The 21,839-nt window shown below is 33.8% G+C and overlaps 4 protein-coding genes across 5 annotated transcripts; 1 reads left to right on the forward strand and 3 right to left on the reverse strand.

Annotated features, from left to right (window-relative positions):
* Positions 1–3,636: 3,636 nt before the first annotated feature.
* LOC123910289 (ycf49-like protein) lies at positions 3,637–7,794 on the reverse strand. The gene is made up of 4 exons (XM_045961387.1): positions 7,468–7,794; positions 7,302–7,380; positions 6,662–6,730; positions 3,637–4,131 (listed from the first exon to the last, which is right to left on the reverse strand). Exons 1-4 carry the CDS (start codon positions 7,722–7,724, stop codon positions 4,024–4,026), a joined length of 513 nt encoding a protein of 170 aa, XP_045817343.1. The 5' UTR covers positions 7,725–7,794; the 3' UTR covers positions 3,637–4,023.
* Positions 7,795–8,112: 318 nt separating this feature from the next.
* Positions 8,113–11,795, reverse strand: LOC123908953 (probable sodium/metabolite cotransporter BASS6, chloroplastic). 2 transcript variants are annotated; one of them, XM_045959704.1, is made up of 8 exons: positions 11,439–11,795; positions 11,251–11,336; positions 10,854–10,984; positions 10,561–10,754; positions 10,179–10,431; positions 9,838–10,091; positions 9,667–9,749; positions 8,113–8,389 (listed from the first exon to the last, which is right to left on the reverse strand). In XM_045959704.1, exons 1-8 carry the CDS (start codon positions 11,590–11,592, stop codon positions 8,309–8,311), a joined length of 1,236 nt encoding a protein of 411 aa, XP_045815660.1. In that variant the 5' UTR covers positions 11,593–11,795; the 3' UTR covers positions 8,113–8,308. The 2 variants fall into 2 exon arrangements, with proteins under 2 accessions (XP_045815660.1, XP_045815661.1); XM_045959705.1 differs by having other exon boundaries at positions 11,554–11,794.
* A 1,113-nt stretch (positions 11,796–12,908) lies between these two features.
* On the reverse strand, positions 12,909–16,492 carry LOC123908952 (probable sodium/metabolite cotransporter BASS5, chloroplastic). Its single transcript, XM_045959703.1, has 8 exons — positions 16,232–16,492; positions 16,049–16,158; positions 14,822–14,952; positions 14,333–14,526; positions 13,889–14,141; positions 13,545–13,798; positions 13,379–13,461; positions 12,909–13,285 (listed from the first exon to the last, which is right to left on the reverse strand). The coding sequence occupies exons 1-8, from the start codon at positions 16,374–16,376 to the stop codon at positions 13,202–13,204; spliced, it is 1,254 nt and encodes a 417-aa protein (XP_045815659.1). The 5' UTR covers positions 16,377–16,492; the 3' UTR covers positions 12,909–13,201.
* Positions 16,493–19,297: 2,805 nt separating this feature from the next.
* LOC123909939 (transmembrane protein 64) lies at positions 19,298–20,922 on the forward strand. Its single transcript, XM_045960882.1, has 3 exons — positions 19,298–19,528; positions 20,022–20,239; positions 20,481–20,922. The coding sequence occupies exons 1-3, from the start codon at positions 19,307–19,309 to the stop codon at positions 20,668–20,670; spliced, it is 630 nt and encodes a 209-aa protein (XP_045816838.1). The 5' UTR covers positions 19,298–19,306; the 3' UTR covers positions 20,671–20,922.
* Positions 20,923–21,839: the final 917 nt, after the last annotated feature.

Genomic DNA, 21,839 nt, shown 5'->3' on the forward strand with positions numbered 1-21,839 from the left:
TTACTCGGTAATGTCACACACATGCATCCAAAATAAAATCCGGTTTCCTAAAAATAATTAAACAATACTTAAGTTTGTTTGAGATTGTCAACTTAAACATATCGGAATCAATCTTTGTTCAATTAAGCTACTGCATATACTTCTTCAATAATGTTTTAATATAGTAGTATTTTTTCGTAGTATACTTTGTTAGTTTTAAGAATTCACAAAGAACAAACCCTAATACTAACCATTTCTCTCGATCTCTCAACAACAAATATGAACATACATTTTACTCTCAAAGTGTTTATGATGTGTTTTCCAACTTGCTAGACGCCCCACGTCCCAAGTCCCAACAAAGCTTCCCAAAGACAATTTCACGCTGTCTTGAACGTCCGCGTTCTTGTCTAGCCACCACGGTGCCTAATGCAATAGCAAAATAATAATAATTTTTTTTTAATTTTTTTTTTTTAGATTTTAAGGCACACACCTCGTGTCTCAAGTTGGTCTAAGCTAGGACCCCCATAATCGATGAGATTACTCAACTTCAAGTCCAATAATGTCAAAGGAAAAAATTGCACAAAAAGACATTTCAAAGTAATTCTATATATGTAACAAGTGATATATGTTATATATGTATTGTCTCATTATGCACAGCCTATAATCAATGTCATTTTTCTTTATGTGGTAAAGATTATATATCAATCTAGTTTGATGTGCCTACATATAACCAAAGAAGAAAATGAGCACTTGATAGATGAGATGGTCCTATACCTAAGGTAAGTTTCAGAAGTGGGATATGTCTAAACCAAAGGCACTCTGCAATCAAGTAATTAGGTTTAGTCTAGTGGTGAGGGGTTTAGGTAGTATGCTAGAGGTTTTGGTTTCAATCATCAGTTTCATTGTAAACCAAAAAAAGCACTCTGCAATCAACTAATTAAGTGTACCTTAGACAACTTTTTCTTTTTTTCTTTCTGAAGAAAGGCTAAAAAGCATAGGGACATACATTTGATGGAGATTTGAAGAGAGAAGGGGAGAAGGAGGACAATAGTGTGTGCTCCACCAATACAAACCTTCATGCTTTCTCCTTCCATAATGAAGACTAATCAATAAAAAGTTTCAAAAGTTAATTAATTGACCAAACTGAAAGTGTGTGGTCCTGTGTGTTAATGTAGCACGAGGAGCTTAAATTTCTCAATGTTTTCACACAACAAAACCTACATGAGTACACTCATAAAGCAATGAGGCCTCACTCAATTTATGTGAAACCCACAAATTAATGATAAAGTTCATAATATACTCTATCAACTCTCTGGTTAGATGCACTGAATATTTTCTAATGAACTATTCCAAATTGCAACCGACTTCTCTTAAGGTAGAGATATATTTTTCAAGTGATACTAATAACTATTTTATAACTGTTCCTAACCAGATTTGAACTCAACACCTTGAGGTTACAAGGTTAAACTCAAAATGGTGTTGTAGCAACTCATATGTCCTAGTAACTTTTCAATTGTTGAGTATGGCTCGTAGGTAGTGTGAATCGGCGAACTTGTAACGACCATTATCTCAAATCATTAAGGGCACAAACAATACTAAAATAACAAAAAGGGAAAGTTATAATTCCACAATGTATGGCATGTAGCTTTGTTCAGGAAATTAGGCCAGTGGCCAGAACAACTTCACATTAAGAGTCGTGACTTGTGAGCCAAGACTTCTTTATTTCTGTTATGATCGTAATAGATTTGCAGAGATTTTTTGTGGAGATAAGATGGCACACCTTTATCTTTACTTAAAAAAGAAGTAGGACATGTGATGAATCACATCTATAATTATATAGTAATATAATGGACCACAACTTTCAAATGATTTGATGTGTATTGCCATTACTGTGTTTATGCTTGTGCATGAAGTTCGGGATTAGAAAAGGTGCAACATGTTACAAAATGGCACTTGATTTTTATTTTTTGTCAAGTAGCCTAGTGGCTAGAAACTCTACCTTTAAGGTGAATGAATAAGTGGAGTGTTTGAAATTTGAACTCCGATCCCTGCATATATAATATGATGTTCTACCAACTGAGCTAGACTCACGAGGACAAAATGACACTTGATTTATTCATGACAAATGTTAACATACACCCTAATTTAGATTCACCGAACTAAATGTGGCGACAATAAATCTCTTCAATCTTCCATGTTTTACAAGTCTAATGTACTTCAAATTTTTTCTTCAAACTTCATTCAACAATGTTTTTATCTAAGTGATAAAAATAATTGCATAGTGTCTACTAGGGTATTTGGCAATACACGTTATTGAGTTTATAGCTTATAAGCTTATATGATTACAAAAAGTTAACTAACATTTTCTCACAATCATATATCTTATTATTGAGTTTGTTCAACTGTTATAAGCTAACTTATAAAATATTCGCTATAAGTTGATATATTATAAGTTATAGTTTATCAACTATCCGCTATTTTGTTTTTTTTTTACTAAAACACAACTTATTTTTCTCATGAAGCACGGGGTGTGCAAAGGACCCTAATGAACAGAGAAAGCTTAACTCATCCACTTTACCTTTTTGTCTACATCCACTTCACCAATTAACATTAATATCACATCATGTACCAATATCTACCTACCAAAAGTAAAAGCTCCTTACACTGTTGATAATAAAACTGTACAATACAGAGTTATACTAATTCTGAATTTTACAGAAATTTTAATTCAAAAAAAAAAAAAAAAAACTTTTAAAAAGAACCGTCACTAAAATTCTAAATATCAAATTATTTTGAGCATAAAATAAGCTAATCTAAACACAAACTTATTGGTTAACCTAAATCCTTATTACTTAGCTTTTGGAAACCACGTGTAAATTTAAATGGTTCATGATTTAAAATCTGATAACCTGGACATTCTAGTGCACAACATATTTTATGTAATAGTATTGATTAATTTTCACTGTTCACATATGATGTAGTGTTATTTTCTCATAAACAATGACATAACTCTTGTACCTTGTTTACTATACTACTCGTGCCTTACACTTTTCAGCTTTTTTGGGGGCCAGAGGGTTAAGTTAAGACTTAAGAGAGAGTAGAGTAAAATGAATCTATCTCCTTATGCAAAAAAAAATGAATCTATCTCCTTTACCCTCTTCATATAAAAGGGAACTATTTCGGAGTAGGACAAGACTCAATCCTCCAATGGACCGGATCACCTCAAGTCACTAGCTCCTAAATAGACCATAGCGGGGACATGCCATAGAGGAGTATTGAAGTAGGGCCGCAGATTCAGTTAGGACCGTTGGATTTGAATCGTCCCACAATTTGTTGATAATTTTCCAATGAGGTTATGAGACAACTGTCCAAATAAGGGTTTTGGGTCCTAAAACCCTAATACCCCCACTATAAAACCTAACTCTTGATCTAGGCCCAGATATACACTTTTCTAACTCTCAAACCTCAAACCACGACGCTTACTTGATTGTCAGAGTGTTTGTTGGTACTTGGTACACCTCCTCCCTCCGTCAGGAGCTGCTGGCCAACATCCATTGTCTACAACTTTTCCTCACTCTTTCACACCAAAGATCTTAGGTTCGGAGGGATCAAGAAATATTTACCGAAAAACATATAAAAGGGAACTATAGAGTAAAATAATAATAAAGAATAGAAATAGCATTATACAAAATATAAAATACAAAAAAGTTTAAGCATTCTTATCAATATACTTCACAGAGTACTGTCTTGACAAAATAATACAGGCAAAGGTCACTACCATGTATCAGTATGAAGTTGAATTCTCTAGTGAGGACAGTATCATGTGAAAAGAAAGCTAGATACAAAAGTTACACAGACTAGTTCAAGATCAAGGAGGAAAAGTGTATCTTAAAGATTCCATCTTTGTCACTTCAAATAATTTTGTAAATCAATAGACTCTTCTTATTCATCTAGGCCCAAGAAACATAGTTAAACAATCAACAGAAGATTAAGGACTTTCATTCGAGCATAAATGTTACTTCGAAATACCTTTATACCAAAACTTCACAAGTTTTCTGAGCTTTCACGGGATGATTTGTATATTCGGTATGCAGCTATGCACATTGTGATATTACCTATAACAGTTAGTGCCGCTTGAAGAGCTACCAATACCTACAACTCATTAAAGAACCCCATTCATTTCATTTGTACAATCTCACATTCAAACATATTTTTATTACACGATGAAAGGATCATTAAATGTCCTTTGTTCTTACTGCATTGAGCCATAGAACATATTATGAAATTTAAAAGAATGGATCTTGCAGTACTACTCAGTAATCAAAAAAATATAATTTGCTGTATTTTCACAAATATTAATAGTAGAAAGGGGATTCTCCCATTTAGTCTTTAATTATTAGTTCTCCTTCAATGGTCTTAGAAAGAGGTAAACTATTGTTTTCCAATTTCCACTAATTCAATTTTAAGGTCGTAGTTTTAGAACTGGTTCATTTTTTGCCATTCTCTAGTTACATACCTCCATAGGAAATGGTTCATGAAAGATTGGACAACCATCTACACAGGTCTTTTCCTTTGCACGCCACATACTTATTATAACTTATTACCTTAATCATATTTTGTATTTTAGTCATAATTTCAAAGTTGACTATGAAGTAAAATGTGGACTAGATTGTACAAAGGATGGTGAGAGATGTGGAAAAGATAAATAAGATTGATGGTCAATTCTACACTTGGAGTTGAAATCAAAATTCTACCACAATTGTTGGAATCTTATGGCAATGAACTGCAGAAGTTTGTTATTTGTGTATTACTGTATTATGCTTTGCTTCAGATTATGAGCATGGTTGGAGTTCCTAGCTTGGATATAGTAAGAATCCTAATTAATGAAACAAATAGTGTTTAATTCCTCAAATTACTTAGTACCTACAATGTGTGAATTGGATTTATAATTATTTTATGTCACACCAAGAAAAGAAACGGTTTAAAACAAACAAAGAATGATGTTGTATTTATGATGGCAAATTGGCCGAGAAGAAGCATGCTATGAAAGAAAATGAGTATAATGTGAATGATATTTTGTCAGATGATGATTGGTTTGTGACTTTGTGGAGAAAGAGAAAAATACATATTTGAATGTGGATACTCCAAGTGAAGATAACTTGATTCAAGTTGAAGATGCACTAGCAGATGATTTGGAGGTTTCTAATTGTGGTGAGACAAGTTTGATGAAGGTCGAAATGCCATGGATGATAATGAAGATCATATGGAAGATCACTATTTGATTATGACTTGAAAGATTCTGGATATGATTCATAGTTCACTGATAAATTGGCAGGTCGGAGACTCAGACATGGGCATATAAGGCCGAACTTTGTGGTCAAATACTGTTGTCTTTGGTCACAAAAAAAATTGTGTTCTCTGTTTGTATTTTTTGTATCTTTTTACTTTTGAATCAGATTGTTGTTCTAACAAAAGATTAGCCAGGCTAGATTCTAGATATCTTGACTCTAAAGTTGAAGCGCTGGACTATTTACTGTAGTGGTTTAGTTTTGTGTTCTGAAAAACTTATGTTATTCATTATGAGTTATATGTGACGCCTTATGAACATGATTTAGAGATTATTCTTTTTATCTATATTATTTTCTATGCATGTGTAGTAACATTTTGAATTTCAAGAAGGATCATACAGTATGTACCACAATCCTTCCCTTTACGACATTCACCCACTCCCGAACCTAGGCACAATACTGATTTTTTGACAATACTGATAGCATCAACAACAGCAAAAGGAGGGGAAGCTGGCATGCCTAGGCGATGGCAACAATTGGTGACAGCAAGGGATGGATTGTTTTAGAGAGGACTGTGTGTTATATTAGGCGGCCAAGCTAAGCAAATGATGAATCAGTGTAAACCTATGCATCGATCATGGCCTGAAATGGGGTCATTTGGCTTAAACATCATATGAAGAACAGGAGCAGCATCAAACTGTTTGTGTTTCAAGGAATCATTAAGAGTGTTTCCACAAAGAATAGTCCAAAGTTGATGTTGAGTTTTGAAATGCTCCTAAAACAACACTTGCAATAAAATAGCATACAATTTTGCTTTTAAACTCCAAAGGCTTAGCTTAAAAAGTCAACAAATTTGTCCCATAAGATCTAGAAGACTAGAAGTTGTTTTCAGTTTTGATGAAGAATATTAGAGATAGACACTAGTTACAACTGTCTAAACAAGTTCAGCCTATATATTATGTATATATACTCTATTCTTGCTGTAATTACAATACAACACAATACTATTCATTTTCACTTTCTCTCTGATTCTCTTTCTTCTTTCTTTTCTCTGAAAGTGTTGAAGCTCACAAAGCTTCACACCTTCATCAATGGAGTCTATAAAATTCTAACAGAGAAGAATCGCGAAATACAGATATTGTAGAAATTATTTAGTGACCATTGTAGCCGCAAATAAAGTGTGTTCAACAATGTTGAGAGAAATTCACCCGGGCACAAAACCTTCAGTAGCCACTCGTGGTGTTTTGTGACGATAAATTTTACACATTACCAGACTTTACAAGAACGTTGTTCATTTCAGATATAACAATGGTGTTGTCAACTACCAATTCTAGTTCTAGTAGTAAAGTAATAGATGTTTTGTATGGAAGAAGAAAGGAAATGTTAGTCATTACCTCAAGGGAGTCGGAGTTATAAAAGAAATGCCATGTGCAGGCACAAAATGCTCCACCAAGTAGAGGTACCTACAACAATTAGATTAAGATAGGAACACGAGTTATGTAAACCTACATTCAGAGACCAGTGATCATGCAAATGGAAATGAATATTTTTACACAAAATTTCCAACAAATGTCAATAACAATCTAGATGGTTATAATTACGTTGATTAGATGGATAATGAATATAACAATGAGTCACAACTCAAAGTAATTAACCACGATTTTGAACGTTATTAGCCACAATTTTCAGGTGTTCAATGAACTGTTAATAAGTTGTGACACTTTATTAATTCATTAACCATCCAATTACTCACGCATTTGAATTGCGTTAATCATTGAAATTGTATGTCAAAATAACACATCTCATGTTCCTGTGAATATAACTCAGTTGGTAGGCACATCGTATTATATATGCAAAGCCGCACAGGTCGGGTTCGAACCCGAGATTCTACACTTATAACTTATTCATCTCAAGGTTGAATTTTTAACCACTAAACTACTTGTGACAAATAAAAATAAGACATCTCATCCATCTCGTAGTAATTCTAACAGGAAAGAAGAAAAAAATTGAAATAATTAAAAGTAGAAAACTTACCATACCCCAAGAAAGGCCCTTCCAAGCTTCATATCCTGATTTCTCCCCATATTGCCACACCAAAGCCATAGCTATAATCCTTTTTCAATAGAAAACAAACAAACAATGAAGGTTAAAATGGTAAATGAAAATGGATAAGATAAAGAGTTATGAAGAAGCAACCAACCATTCAACAACACTTGATACATGAACAGCCCAAGTGGGCAAAGAGAGAGCATTGGAAGGTTCATGGAGTTCTAGTTGCAATGGAAGTTGAATATATGAGGAAGTGGTTTCTACAATGTTAAGAAATTGTGACAGACCAGCTTTCGGCTTTAAGGTTCCAAACCGACAGCTACTGAGTACTCTTGAGTTTGAGGGAAACGGGATTTTGGGAGTAAAGCAAGAAGATGGTTTTGCTAAGTACAATGTTGCCGCTGCCATGGTTAGAAAGCTCAAGAGACAGTCTTGCTTTTTCAACCCCCCATTTCAGATAACTAACTCATCATCTTTCAGGAACAGACACATACAAGCTGAGAGAATCGGGGGCAAATGCCCCCCTCGATAAATTTTTATTTTATTTTTCTCTCTAGTTTTTACATATTTTATAAAAATTAATAAAATATTTTATTTTTTTGACGTTAAACTAATAATTTTTTCTATGCAACATGTAAGTGTTTTTTTTTTAATTACAAAATTACTTCTATGTCTTTAATGAAAGGCGGGCAATAAGTTGTGCCGCTAATCCTTTTTTAAGGGAAAAACCAATCATATTCTTAAAAGCTGCATCTTGAGATAAGTAAGAAGAATGGGTCTTTTAGAAAGCTCATAATAATGAGATATTCATTTATGCTACATGGTTGGATTGGAAGATTCTTGGCTACATTTATTACATGCACCAGTTAGTTACTATACTCCTTTGGTCTAGCTAAGAGTCCTTTAAATACAATGTGATACCACTTTTGTAGTACAAAAGCTTAGTAAAATACACAACATTAATCGATCAATGTACCCCCTATCAATTATTTTCAGCTGCCTTGTTTTGTCTTGTTCTTTATTTTCGACCAAATCAGAACAAGAGAGAATCCCATCAAAGACATAAGCGGAGACTGCAAGCAAAATTATCAACTTAATTACAATAAAATATGTTAAACAGCTATACTTAGATTAACTTGTCATGACTTTAAAAAAAAAAAGATTAACTTGTCATGCAAGATGCATAAATTCTTCTATTTTCTTGATCACAGACAAAAGCTTTTTCCAAAACAACGAAGCAAATCATCTATGTTGCTATGATTATGCTCTGATGAGTGATGAAATTTAAAGCATACATCATTCTTCCTCATGTTTTGTACAGAAAGGTTTAGCAGCGCACAGTGACGGAGCCAGGATATTTCAATAGGGGGGCACCAAATATATAAATTTGTAACATTAAATATATAATCTAAAAAATCTTTCTTTTATAGATAGATCCAATTTTATATTTTCACATTCATCAAGTGCTTAAGGTTAAAATTGGAATAAAAGATAAAAAGTTATAAACTATAAGCTCAAACGATACTTGAAATAACATAGAAAAAATTATAAGTATGAAAGAAAAGTTTTTTTCCAAACACAATTTTATTTTATCAAACAAGCTTATGGGTCCGTTTGGAATAACTTTTTTTTTTAAGCTTATATGCAAAACGACTTTTTCAAATAAATAATTTTTTATATGTTATTATAAGTTTTTTTTTTTTGAAAACTTGGTATCCAGCTCAAGAACCGACTAATTCGAGAGAACCGATCTTACCGCCCATTGCGGAGGGTCCGTTTAAAGCTGAGTTTTTTTTTAAAACTTTGTATATATGGACCAACCCACCGAAATTGGCACGAACCTGAGACTTTGAGAGGAGCAAACTCCAAGGTCCTAAGCTAACACCACTAGACCAACCCAAGTGGATATTATTATAAGGTTGTTAATTAGTTTATGAAAAATAGCTTATAAAAATACAGTTTTCGCGTTAGTGAGAATTTATAAATTAACATAAAAAATTATTTGTATAAATTGTTTTACATAAACTTAAAAATAACTATTTCAAATGAACTCAAAATTATAAGCTAGTTTATTTGTGTTACCAAACAAACACTAATATTGCCTTGATGATGACTTGAATTGAGCCTAGTTACTTTTCAAGATGGGTGAATGTGGGGGACTAGTTAAAATATCAACACTAAAAATTACTAATGGATGATGGGTGAATGTGGGGGAGTAGCATATAAAAAAATTTCTCAAAAAGTTTGTGCAGGCAAGTGCCCACATTACCCCCTTCCTGCCTCCGTCCCTGGCAGCGCAGCTTGTTGCCCCGTCTACCTTTCGTTCATGTGTATAGAGATGGAAACTTACAGAAATTGCAGATGGCATACCCACAACTGGATCTTCAAAGAATTTATTAGCAAGAGCTAGGGCAAGGAGGCTACTTTGCATTCCTGCCGCCATTAGACAAATGAATTTATTTAATAAAGTAACATATGCTATTATGCTAACTATAAGCATTTGATGGATAAAAAGTTGTACCTGTCTCAAAGGAAATTGTTCTCTGCAGCGGCTTCACATCAGGAGAATAACGAAAGACGAATCCACTAAGAACATAACCAGCTACAAAAGATGACAAATGAAAAGCAACAGCGAGCAAAAAGATAGCAAAACCAAAGGGGGATTTAACTGACTCAATGTTAAGAGCAAGTGGTGCTCCTGCAGAGAGAGCTGCTACCAATACTGATAGTGGAGGCAAAAATGGTCGAATAGCATTACAAATATGAGGAAAGAAGCTGTTAAAAAAAAAGAATCGAATGAGAGACAACACCTTTTAAGAAAACACTAATGTTAACAAATTTGTCTGAAATATGTAGTATTACCGATTTAGAAGTAGACCAAATGTAATAGGAACAAGCACAACCTGTGTAATGCTAAACACCATTCCTTTTACATCTATAGGCAGTTTCTTCCCAATGAGCAACAATAATAAGAGAGGTGTGACAAAAACCGCAGAAATAGTAGATAACGATGTCATAACTATGCTTAATGGTGCCATTTGTGGGTCTGATAGAAAAGTAGCATAACTTGAGAGCTGCGCTCCGCTAACACAAGCCAGCAATACAATTCCTGCGCCTGACACCGAAGTAGTTTTAATTTTAAGACAAAGATTCAGGGTTCAAATCCTGAAAACTAACGTAACTACAAACTTACTAGTATTTGCGTATCAGAGAAAAAGAAGGGAAAAAAAGGGACCATCCTTACCTATTGCTGTTGGTAGACCAAATACATTTACTGAAATTATGCAAAGAAAATATCCAAGAAGAGGCTTCACCACAAACTGACCAACATAAGCAGTCACAAGTTCTGCTGGCCTGTTAAATGCTTCAAGGAAGTCCTTTTCACTTGAATTAACTCCAACTGCAAACATCAAAAATCCTAATGCAGGAGCATAGTATCTGCAAAATCATATACAAGTCTTGTTTGAGTGCTAAAAAATGGAATTAATCATGAAACAACTTTTTTTATGAACAAATTCGGCCAGAAAATCCACAGACCTGCTGGTAAACCACGTAAAAGAATGTGGGAAGATTAGAGCTAGAAGTGTGCTAGCGAAGACTACATAAGGTAGAAGTGAATTTGCTTGCTTCAGAATCTCCAAAATGGACATTGTTTTTTGCTTCATTTTCTGATCATAAAATCAAAATAAACAAAAAGAAAGTTGGCCTGGGTAAACGTTGTTTTCCAATTCCGTGCAAAATTTTCAAAACTTGATTATAGGAAAGAAGCTTCCTGCAAGCTGGAGTTAAACTTGTCTGGAGTGAACTAAGTAACTAGACCAAAACAGCACGAGACATGCTGCATGGTTCACATATATGTCCATAGCTGGTGACACAAACTTGTTTTACTTTTCATGGTAGCAAATAAATTATGTTTTGTTGGAATAGAAAGTACCTGAGGGATTGGATCAGGTAGCACGGAATCCGAAGTGTTCAGCGATGCACATTTGAGAGGCAGCTTGGACTTGAAGCTACTGTATTCTGTGAAGCCAACAAGACAAAAGCAAGTAGGCATAAGATAATCGAGATAATAGACAGAAAAAATGGAAGAAAAAAAATGGTTGTATACACAATGAGAGTTACTTTGTTGGAAGTGTGAACCCAAACGAATCGAGAATTTAGAAGATACGTTGGTCGAAAATGGCGCATAAATTTGAGGTTTTCTAACATGGAAAAGTGAAAGATTTGAGCAACTAACATTATGTAACTGATTCACTCTGCATGAAATTGAATACATGTTTTGAAGTAGAGTCCACTTGACCAGCTAGAGTGAGGAACTGCATTGCATTACAGGGATTATAAATTCCACTGAAAACACTGTTGACCAATTATTGTCCGTTTGTTTGTTTCTTTGATTGAAAAAAACATGATTGATACTAATGTTTATGGGCACTTTTTCTATTAGAGAAAATAATGACAATGATATGAAAATGATGGCATTGCCCAATAATAAAAGATTGATACAACAGAGTTGGTGGAAAATTGGGAATTGACAAGTGGACAACATAGATTATTATTTTATTATTATTTTAATTGATTTCCATGGATTATTTTTTCACTGAAAGACAAGTTCTGATAATAACATTGTTTTCACGTTCATCAATAAAATAAATTCTGGATTTCATGTTTGAAGCATCTTTGGTTTCTTCTTGTTGCAGGGTAATCTCATGTTTTTTTAATGATTTGTCAGATTCGGTCTCCATTGGTATTGGTACTGGTATAGAATAATTTATCATTTGTGATAAATTAGCTAGTGAGTACACTACATGGCAATAAACTTAGTTTTAAATTATTGCAATTTTTCCATTTTTTTGTTGGATTTACCATCAAACAGTGCTCTTCAATCCATATCTAAATATAAAATATAAACACTGTAATGTATATTTTTTATTTTGTAGATATCAATTTATTTTTTCTTTAAGATTAAACTCTACATAATGTTCTATTTATCTTGTAGTAGTAGATACATTCACAGAAAAACTGAATGCTCACATGAGCAGCCATGAACAAAGCATGTATCTATAGAGAGAAAAGCTCAGAAAAAAACTGAATTCTCATTTCTTTTTTTTTTTTTTTGATAAACAAGAGGGCCTAAACCTAGAAAGAGAGATTACACAACAACTACACAGGGAAAACTAACCAAAGAAACATCAGCAGTAATTCTCATTTCTGATTAGCTTTGCATGTACATCGATTTATTCATGTGAAAAAAGAAAAGCTACCAACATAATATGACAAATGACAAATGAAAAAAGAAAAACTAAAATATTGACGAAACTGTTGCCAAATAACATAAAATAATTGTAACATTGACTAATGACAACAGTTATACGAAAAGCAATTGATTCTCTATCCATAATAATTTAACAATTTAAGGAAGAGAGTTTCTTTTGCCGCCCTACGAGTTTCTCGCGTGCCCTATTTTTACTCATCTCCTACTTAATTAGCGGATGGTGTTTGAGAAAATGGTAGGACGGCAAAATAAACCCTCTTTAAGGAATGCATTATTTCTTTAATGTTTTGCATGGGCTAGATCCTATTGGTGAAGTGGGATTTAGTTAATCACCAACTTGCTTTAGAGGATTCCAAAATTTGAAACAGGCACTTAAATATAAATATCTAAGAGTCAATTGTTTCACACCACTGGTTCTACACTACCCTTACAAAAACTGTGTTAGAAGAATTGGTGTGATGTAAAAAAAATTAAATTGTAATTAATAGTATATAATATGATATCAAACTTCTTGTAGTCGGTCCCTCCTTGGGATAGCTTCAGCAGTATCTCTATGTATGCTAAGATACAAGATGGACCCAATGTGCATAATACACATCTAAATCCATACCTTTCAGGTGCTCTGTTTTGTCTCATGCTTTCCTCTTTTGTTCCATATCAAAACAAGACCAAATCCCATCAAAGACATAATTGCAGTCTGAAAGAAGAAAAATAAACAGCAACTTAAATTGCAATAAAATAAAATTTTGATTCAATGCTATAAAATTTTGATTCAGAGTTCGGAATTTACCGAAATTGCTGGAGGCATGCCGACAACTGGATCTTCAAAGAACTTATTAGCAAGAGCCAGAGCAAGGAGGCTACTTTGCATTCCTGCAGTTTGAGAAAAGAATTCACTTATAAGTAACATATGCCAATGCAGGCATTTGATGGATGAAAATGGAGAAAATGTGTACCTGTCTCAAAGGAAATTGTTCGCTGTAATGGCTTCACATCAGGAGAATCACGGAAGACAGAACCACTTAGTACATAACCAGCTATAAAAGCTGACAAATGGAAAGCAACAACAAGCAACAAGATAGAAATTCCAAGGGGAGATTTAATACACTCAACGTTAAGAGCGAGTGGTGCTCCAGCACAGATAGCTGCCACCAACACGGACAGTGGAGGCAAAATTGGTCGAATAGCATCGCAAATACGAGGGAAGAAGCTGAAATAAAAAAAATAATGTAAAAAGACAACACTTTAAAAGGTAACACTAATGCTGAAAAATCTACTGAGATTTGAAACAATAGTTTACCGATTTAAAAGCAGGCCAAGAGCAATAGGTACCACCACAATCTGTGTAATGCTAAACACCATTCCTTTTACATCTATGGGCACTCTCTTCCCGATGAGCAACAGCAATAAGAGTGGCGTGACAAAAACCGCAGAAGCAGTTGACAGTGATGTCATTACTATGCTTAATGGTGCCATTTGTGGGTCTGTAAGAAAAGTAGCATAATTTGATAGCTGAGCTCCACTAACACAAGCAACCAATACAATTCCTGCCCCTGATTCATTTAACCTCAAAATGTTAGACAGTATATCCCACTAGCTCTCTTTCTAGTACTATTAAAACAAAATTACACCTGCGGTCTCTTGGAAACTTAAAGATAGTATCCAAGAAAATGGTCAAACAAACTTAAAGAACCACATGCATAATTTTGCCTATTATTTAAAACATATCATTTTCATTTCTCACCTATTGCTGGTGGTAGACCAAAAACAGTTACTGCAATAATATAAAACAGATATCCAAGAAGAGGCTTGACAACAAACTGGCCAAAATAACCAGCAGCAATTTCTGCTGGTCTATTAAATGCCTCGATGAAGTCCTTTTCACTTGAATTGACCCCAACGGCAAACATCAAAAACCCTAGTGCAGGGGCAAAGTATCTACAAGTACATCACATAATAATTATGAACTCATGGCTCAAGTTATTTAAAAATAATATGTTATAGTTTGGATTCCACTTTGTGTTTCAGATATCAGTAGTTTGCACAATTCCATTCCATTTTGCATTGGCAGTTTAAAGAGATACATCAAAACATTCTAGATGACTACAAAAGGGCCAATGATTGTTCCTTCATTGCTGCAAATCCCCTGACCAGATCAATTTCTCCAAAATGCAAATAATCATAAAACATTATAATATTTTCATCGACTAATTCACCGAGAACATACACATACCTGGTAGTAAACCATGTTAATGAAGGTGGGAAGATTAGAGCTAGCAGTGTACTAGCAAGGATTGCAGGCGGCAGAAGTGAATTTGAATTCTTCAGGATCTCCAAAATAGACAGTAAAGTTTGCTTCGCCGGCTGAGGAAAGAAACAAAATAACAAAAAACAATGATGTCCTGCTCTACTCTCTCTGTTTTTAAAAACAAAAACAAACTTGACTGTAGAAAAGAAGTCTGCATGAAAATTTGATAGAGTTTATTTGATCTTATGCTCTTACTTCAATACATAATGAACCTGGATTCCATGCAGGGAGTCCGTGACCGGTCCAAAAAATAAGCAGATTTTAATTTTATTAAAAAACTAAAATTACCGAACTTGACATCGGACCGTTTGATCTCGATTGGACGGTCACAGATTTTTTTACTGCATTAATATATGCAGTCAATGATTGCAAGAACCCAGGTTCATATATAATCACTTAGTCCCGTCGTTTCAAATATACGCACGAACGAAATGGCACCGAACTCAAGTGAAGGCATTCAGCCAAACAATATCAACATTTATTAGTAGAGCTAAGACTCATGGTCAAGTAGCCTAATGACTATAATTTCACCCTTAAAGTGAATAAGTAAAGTGTTCGGGGTTCGAACATCAGCTCCCGCATATATAATGTGATCTCCCTGCCAACCGAGTTAAGCTCACAGACAACCAACTATACTTATATTTGATTCCACTAAATCTATTTTTACAAAAAAAATAGATTTTGAAGAAAGCTATTGAAAATAGCTTTTCATTTTGAAGAAAAAAAATGATTTTTTTACTAAAATGATTTTTGAAAAAATCTGAAACAAACACAAGTAAAATAAAAAGTGATATTTTTTTGAAAAAAAATAGATTTTTTTGCTGAAAAATCTTAAACAAACAGGGCCATAATCACTTAGTCCCGTCGATTCATATATACGCATGAACAAAATGGCACCAAACTCAAGTGAAGACATTCAGCCAAACAATAGTAACATTTATTAGTAGAGCTAAGACTTATCAACAGCTATACTTATATATTTATTTTTGGTCAAATAGCCTAGTGGCTATAATTTCACAATAAGTGAAGCATCCGGAATTCGAACCGAGTTAAGCTGATGGACAACTAACTATTGAGTTAATTTCACCTTTATTGAATTGGAGTAACAAAAACAAATAAAAAAATAAATTGGAGGTGGAAGTGAAGTAGTACCGTGGCGGCGGGAGAAGAGTGATTGGGTGTTGGATCGGGTAGCTGAGAATCATCATCGGAGAAGTTGATCGATGAAGCACAATTGAGGGGAAATCTGGTGGTGGAGCGAACTGAAAAGAGGTAGATAGTAAAGCAATTGGATGTAGAAAGAGAAAAGGAAATGAGAGAAGAGAAGATACGTACGATGTGGGAAGTTTGAATTGAAAGGAATTGGAAATGAGGAAATGTTGTTGTTGTGATTGTTGCAGCATCTGAGACGGAAGAGTAATGATGATGATGATGATGATGATAGTGGAAGAGACTTTGCTCTGATGGAATTCATCGTCATTTTTATGTCAAAACGCCACCGCTATGATGATAGTGGAAGAGACTTTGCCCTGATCTTCTAGTCAAACAAACAATAAAAATGAGGTTGACTTTCTTCTATAAAACACATTTTGCCTAGGTGTGCTCAAATCCAAACCAATCCAAATAAAAACCGAAAATTGATCCAAAAAAACCGAAAACCGCAAAAAACCGAAGTTTTTTGGATGTGTTTGGATATTCTTTTGTGAAAACCGCCGGATCGGATCGGATTTCGGATTGATTTCTTAAAACCGATCCAAACCGAACCAAACCGCATACATATATTTTAATATTTATTTATCTTTTTATTAGTATAAATATATATATATATATATATATATATATATATATATATATATATATATATATATATATATATATATTGCATTAACCTTTTTTTTCATTTTAAATTTTTTTAATACTATATGTTAGTTTAATTTAATCTATTTTAAATTTTGATAATACTATATATTAGTTTAATTTAATCTATTTTTTTTATTTTTTATATGTTTCGAATATAATTGGTAATTGTCATTCCAAAATATTAATTTTCAATATATTATATGTTATATTTTACATCAAACTTAATATTTATTTTGTCAAAAATATCAAACTATTATTTTGTAGCGTTTTTTATAATATTTATATTTATTAAAAAAAATTACAATTTATAATTTGGATATCCAAAAACCGATCCAAATTAAACCGCATAATATTAGATCGGATTGGATCGGATTTTTTTTATTTGTCATCCAAAACCGAACCAAACCGCAAATTAATTTATTTTTGGATCGGATGAGTTTTTGCCTCAAAACCGATCCAAACCGAACCGCGAGCACCCCTATTTTGCCTACTGCGTTCGTTCGGAAAAGGAATGCATTGTTGGCTTCTTGCGATTATTTCTTTTTTAATTCTACAATTATGTATTATTTAGTGGTGATTGCCACTAAACTCAGTAGAGAATATCAAGGCTCGATTCCTACCACTGTGGTCGGGAAAAGGATGAAATCACTTGATAACCCCAGCCCCTGTATATATAATGCATTGTCTCTGTCAATTGAGCTAAGTTCACGTTTCTATTTTAAGTATTTATAATGTACTTATAGGTCATGAGTATTGGACCGAGCGATCAAGTAATGTCCTAATTCACTTCGGCCCATTAAAATATCCATGCTGGCACATGAAAATTTTTCAACGCACCTCAACATTTCTCCCGCACTCCCTAGCGCACCTAAAAAAATTCGGAAAATACGTTCCGAACTGTTTTTTAGTGTAAAATTTACACTATAAAAAATTCGGAAGGAGTGGGGGAGAAAGTGGGTGGGTGCGTTGAGAAATTTTCCTGGCACATAAATCCATAGCCATCCAGAAGGCCCAATTTGCCCAGACACATGACCCAACTCGCCCACGATCTGGCTTCAAAGTCACATGATAATTTTGGATTTGGCGGGAAACGATAGCAACACCCACGAATTCCACTACTCCACAACCTGAGAACGTGGGAAATAGGAGTTTCAAAGGCAAAAGTGTTCACCTCTAAAAATCTATATATACCTCACTCCTCCATCATTTGAGGATACTTTCAAAATACACATCCACTCAACAACCATCATATTCAGTACGGGAAAATCATCTCTTACTGAATAGACCCCCATACTTTTTAGCAAGAACAAGTATCAATCAGATTTGGTCAGTTTTGAGCCGAAAATTGCAAAATTGATAAAAGCTGTAACTTTTTAACTTCTTTGGATGTCGGTTATATGAGTGATGGGTACAACGAGCCGATTTTAATTTTTAACGTGTTAGATTGAAATTTTGTTATAATAACAATTTCATTGGTCCATAAATATTCATAAATATTGAATTTAATAAAAAAAATATTATTGAGCTTTCCTTCCTTGGATAGAGTTTGAAATAATGAGTTTCCTAGTTGTATTTTGGCCTCTGTCCAAAAAGATATAGCCAATGTTTTTTGCTGATTTTTAATGATATTTTTTGTTTCAAAAAAAAAAAAAGTTTACATATTACATATTTTTTGTATTATATTTGAACCAAGCAAGGCCATCCCATTTTATGACCAATTTTCGGAGTTCCTTGTGTATTGTATTGCAACAATGAAGCGCACATTCACAAATTAAACCACAATGTTGAGTTTCAATTCACAAAAGATATGAATGATTATGAATATTATTGGCATCTCCCATTTCTGTGAATTAAATTCATTCCCTTTGGCAGGTCTTAGCAATTGTTGCATTATTTTTTCTCACCAATTGCCATGAACAATTTCTAATCAATCTTTCAATTATTCAATTTTTCGGGTGGCTTTTGATGACGTCTATGAAGGGAGACAACAACGTTAACATTGATGGTCACGTAAAAGAGATAGTCCCAATAATACATACCGATCACGACCATCACGAAGATGGTGGTGGTGACTACATTAATTTCTTGACACCCACACATAATTCTCGGCTGGAGGTCACCCTCTCTTCTCCTAGACCGTCGCCACCACAACCTTTTTGGTATTGGCTTAAATTGAGTTTGGGTCTTCTCTGCCTTGGCGTCGCGGGTCTTGCTGTTTTTAATTGGGTCATACCATATTTCATTGAAAAGGTTTTTTTTTCTCCCTCTAACCATATGTATCTACCGCAATTGGTTACATATATATAATATGTTTTAACCTCTCGAATATTGATGGCTAAATCATATGTTGTATGTAATGTTTTTAATTCTCCAAATTTCTCCTTCATTATCTTTTTCCATGCATTTCTAAAAGTCTAAACAAATATATAATAATAACAATGTAGCTAGGTTTATCTATTAAATTCCCTTACCCTTCCCTTGAAAATTTTTGTTATATATATGCTCATATTAATGATCATAAATTTAATTTTTCAGGTGTTTATTCCAGTAATGAAATGGCAGAGAGACACATTCACCAGTGCAGAGTTAGCTATTATTTTGTTTGCTTCAATAGCACTATTTCCTACCATACTTTTACCATCCTCACCTTCTATGTGGCTGGCTGGAATGACATTTGGTTATTTTTTGGGTTTCTTGCTAGTATTGTCTGCAGCATCTATAGGAGTATCACTCCCTTTTTTCATTGGCTCAATGTTCCATCGTAAAATTGAAGTACATGTCTTATCTTAAATCTATCTAAGTTGGTATATTGTTTTCAACGCCAAATGTATCTAGATGTCCTTTCAGTTTTGCGTTCGTAACAAATAGGTCAAGGTTTTTAGGTAACTAATAAGTCCTTTAAGTTTCTAATTTATTGCCCTATTACCCTTCAAGTTATTCTCCGTTGCAAAAAGACTGAAGTAACTTAGCGAGGTGGTAGTGAAAAATGAGTTTTGGCTTCCAAATAATAAGAAGTAAGAACTAAGAAGCAGCTTGCAGTGCAAGTTAACGGTTATGTTTGCGCCTTTGTAACGGAGGCCGGAAGGTAACGGTGCAATAAATTAGAAACTTAAAAGACTCATTTGTTACGTAAAAAGCTTAAAGGACCTATATGTTATAAATGCGAAACTTAAAGGATCTATGAATGTATTACGCCCTTTTTAATGTTTATACTTTATATCATTTGTGCTAATTATGATACAAATAAAATTGTGATTCTTTATAGGAATGGTTAGAACAATATCCAAAGAAAGCTTCTGTTTTAAGATTAGCTGGTGGAGGAAATAGTTTTGACCAGTTTAAAGCAGTTGCTTTAATAAGGATTTCTCCTTTCCCTTACATGGTCTATAACTATTGTGCTGTGGCAACAAATGTTCAATATGGTCCTTACTTGTTAGGATCTTTGGTAGGAATGATGCCAGAAGTAATTGCTTCAATTTACACGTACGATCTCTCTTTCCCTCTCTTTTGGTTGATTGGTCGTCGCTATAAATATATCATCTTTCATTTTTAGTCACTCTATACTGTGTCACGTTTAACTGATTTTAACCGTGAATACCACATTTGAACAGAAAACTTTTGGAGGGACTAAAAACGGAAAATAGTATATTTATAGGGATTAAAATTTTATTTCACTATATAGCTAGCGATGAAATGTTGTATCTTCAATTCACTGACTCTGCAGGGGAATTTTGATACGAGCATTGGCGGATGCGTCACATAAAACACATATACTATCTGCTCCAGAAATTGTCTTCAATGTTGTTGGCTTCTGCATAGCTATAGGCACAACAATTTTTTTCACAGTCTATGCTAAGAGGCGGCTGGATGAATTGCGAAAAGAAGATGAACTGCTATGGCAATCATCAATATGATACATAATTGATGCATACTGCAGAATTGGATGAAATCTTACTACTTGAGTAACCTCAGAGATGGAAAATGGTTACCAAGGAACAAGCAGACACAACAAAAGATGTTTGACTTTGTATAGGATTAGTGTCATGTATATATGAGTCTAAAAAAGATGTTTTTGGAACCTATATTTGCACTGTGTGTTTATCTATTTTTATTTAACACACTATATTGTTCATTTGTTTGAAGTAAGCAAAATGAATTAATAGAAAGTAAAATGTGCATTCCAATTTGATACATCAAAACACAATGTCAGAAAGTAAGATGTGCATTCCAATTTGTTCTTTTTGTCTAGGCTAAGTAGCGATCATCACTGAAACTTATACACACAACTGCGAGGTCTCAGGTTTAGGTTTAAATCTAGATGAAAGTATCTTGCCTAATAATATCAGCATTGTCCGATGAATTAGATGTATTGACTTTCAAGACAATATTTTGATATGAAAGTTTACCCTTTTACCCTTCTGTATATGATTGTCTCATGTTGCAAAATGAGTCACCCCATTCTATCCATGAATTGTTAGAATATTTTCTAATATTCTGTGGGCTGCAATCAATTGTGGGTTTTGGTTTTAATAAAAACGGGTTGATGTTGTTGTGATCCATTTGATGATGCTTAAGCCCGATAATTGTGATCAGTAATAATGGGCTTGAACACTAATTCTGATTTGTGTAGAAACAAAGTGTAGGCCCAACTCTAGAGTCCATGATGGGTGGTACTAGGGTTGTTATCTTATAAATAGATAGGCTAGGTCCCCTTTGCCGTCACGTCGTCAAGCTAGCAATCAGCTGAACGCTCATTTGTTGTCTTCCCCATCAAAGACCTCAAAGACTGGAGCATGTGATAGGCAAAGGAAGACCTTGTCTAACATATCGGTGGTTCCGATATCTGCTATTCCGGTAAACATGATTGCTGACTATCAAGTAAGTGTGTTCTAATTTCATATAATATATCGATTCTTAATTATTAATTATTACATGTGGTATCAGAGCTTAATATTATATGATTTAGAACCCTAATTTGAATGAAATAAATTTTGTCGAAACCATAATTTTATTTTGAGGTTTCTTGTTAATCAGGTTGTGCGATTAACATACTTACTTCTGTTTGATAGTCGTTTGAATGTTT

Source organism: Trifolium pratense, linkage group LG2, assembly GCF_020283565.1.
Source record: "Trifolium pratense cultivar HEN17-A07 linkage group LG2, ARS_RC_1.1, whole genome shotgun sequence".
In the NCBI taxonomy this organism is placed as follows: domain Eukaryota; kingdom Viridiplantae; phylum Streptophyta; class Magnoliopsida; order Fabales; family Fabaceae; genus Trifolium; species Trifolium pratense.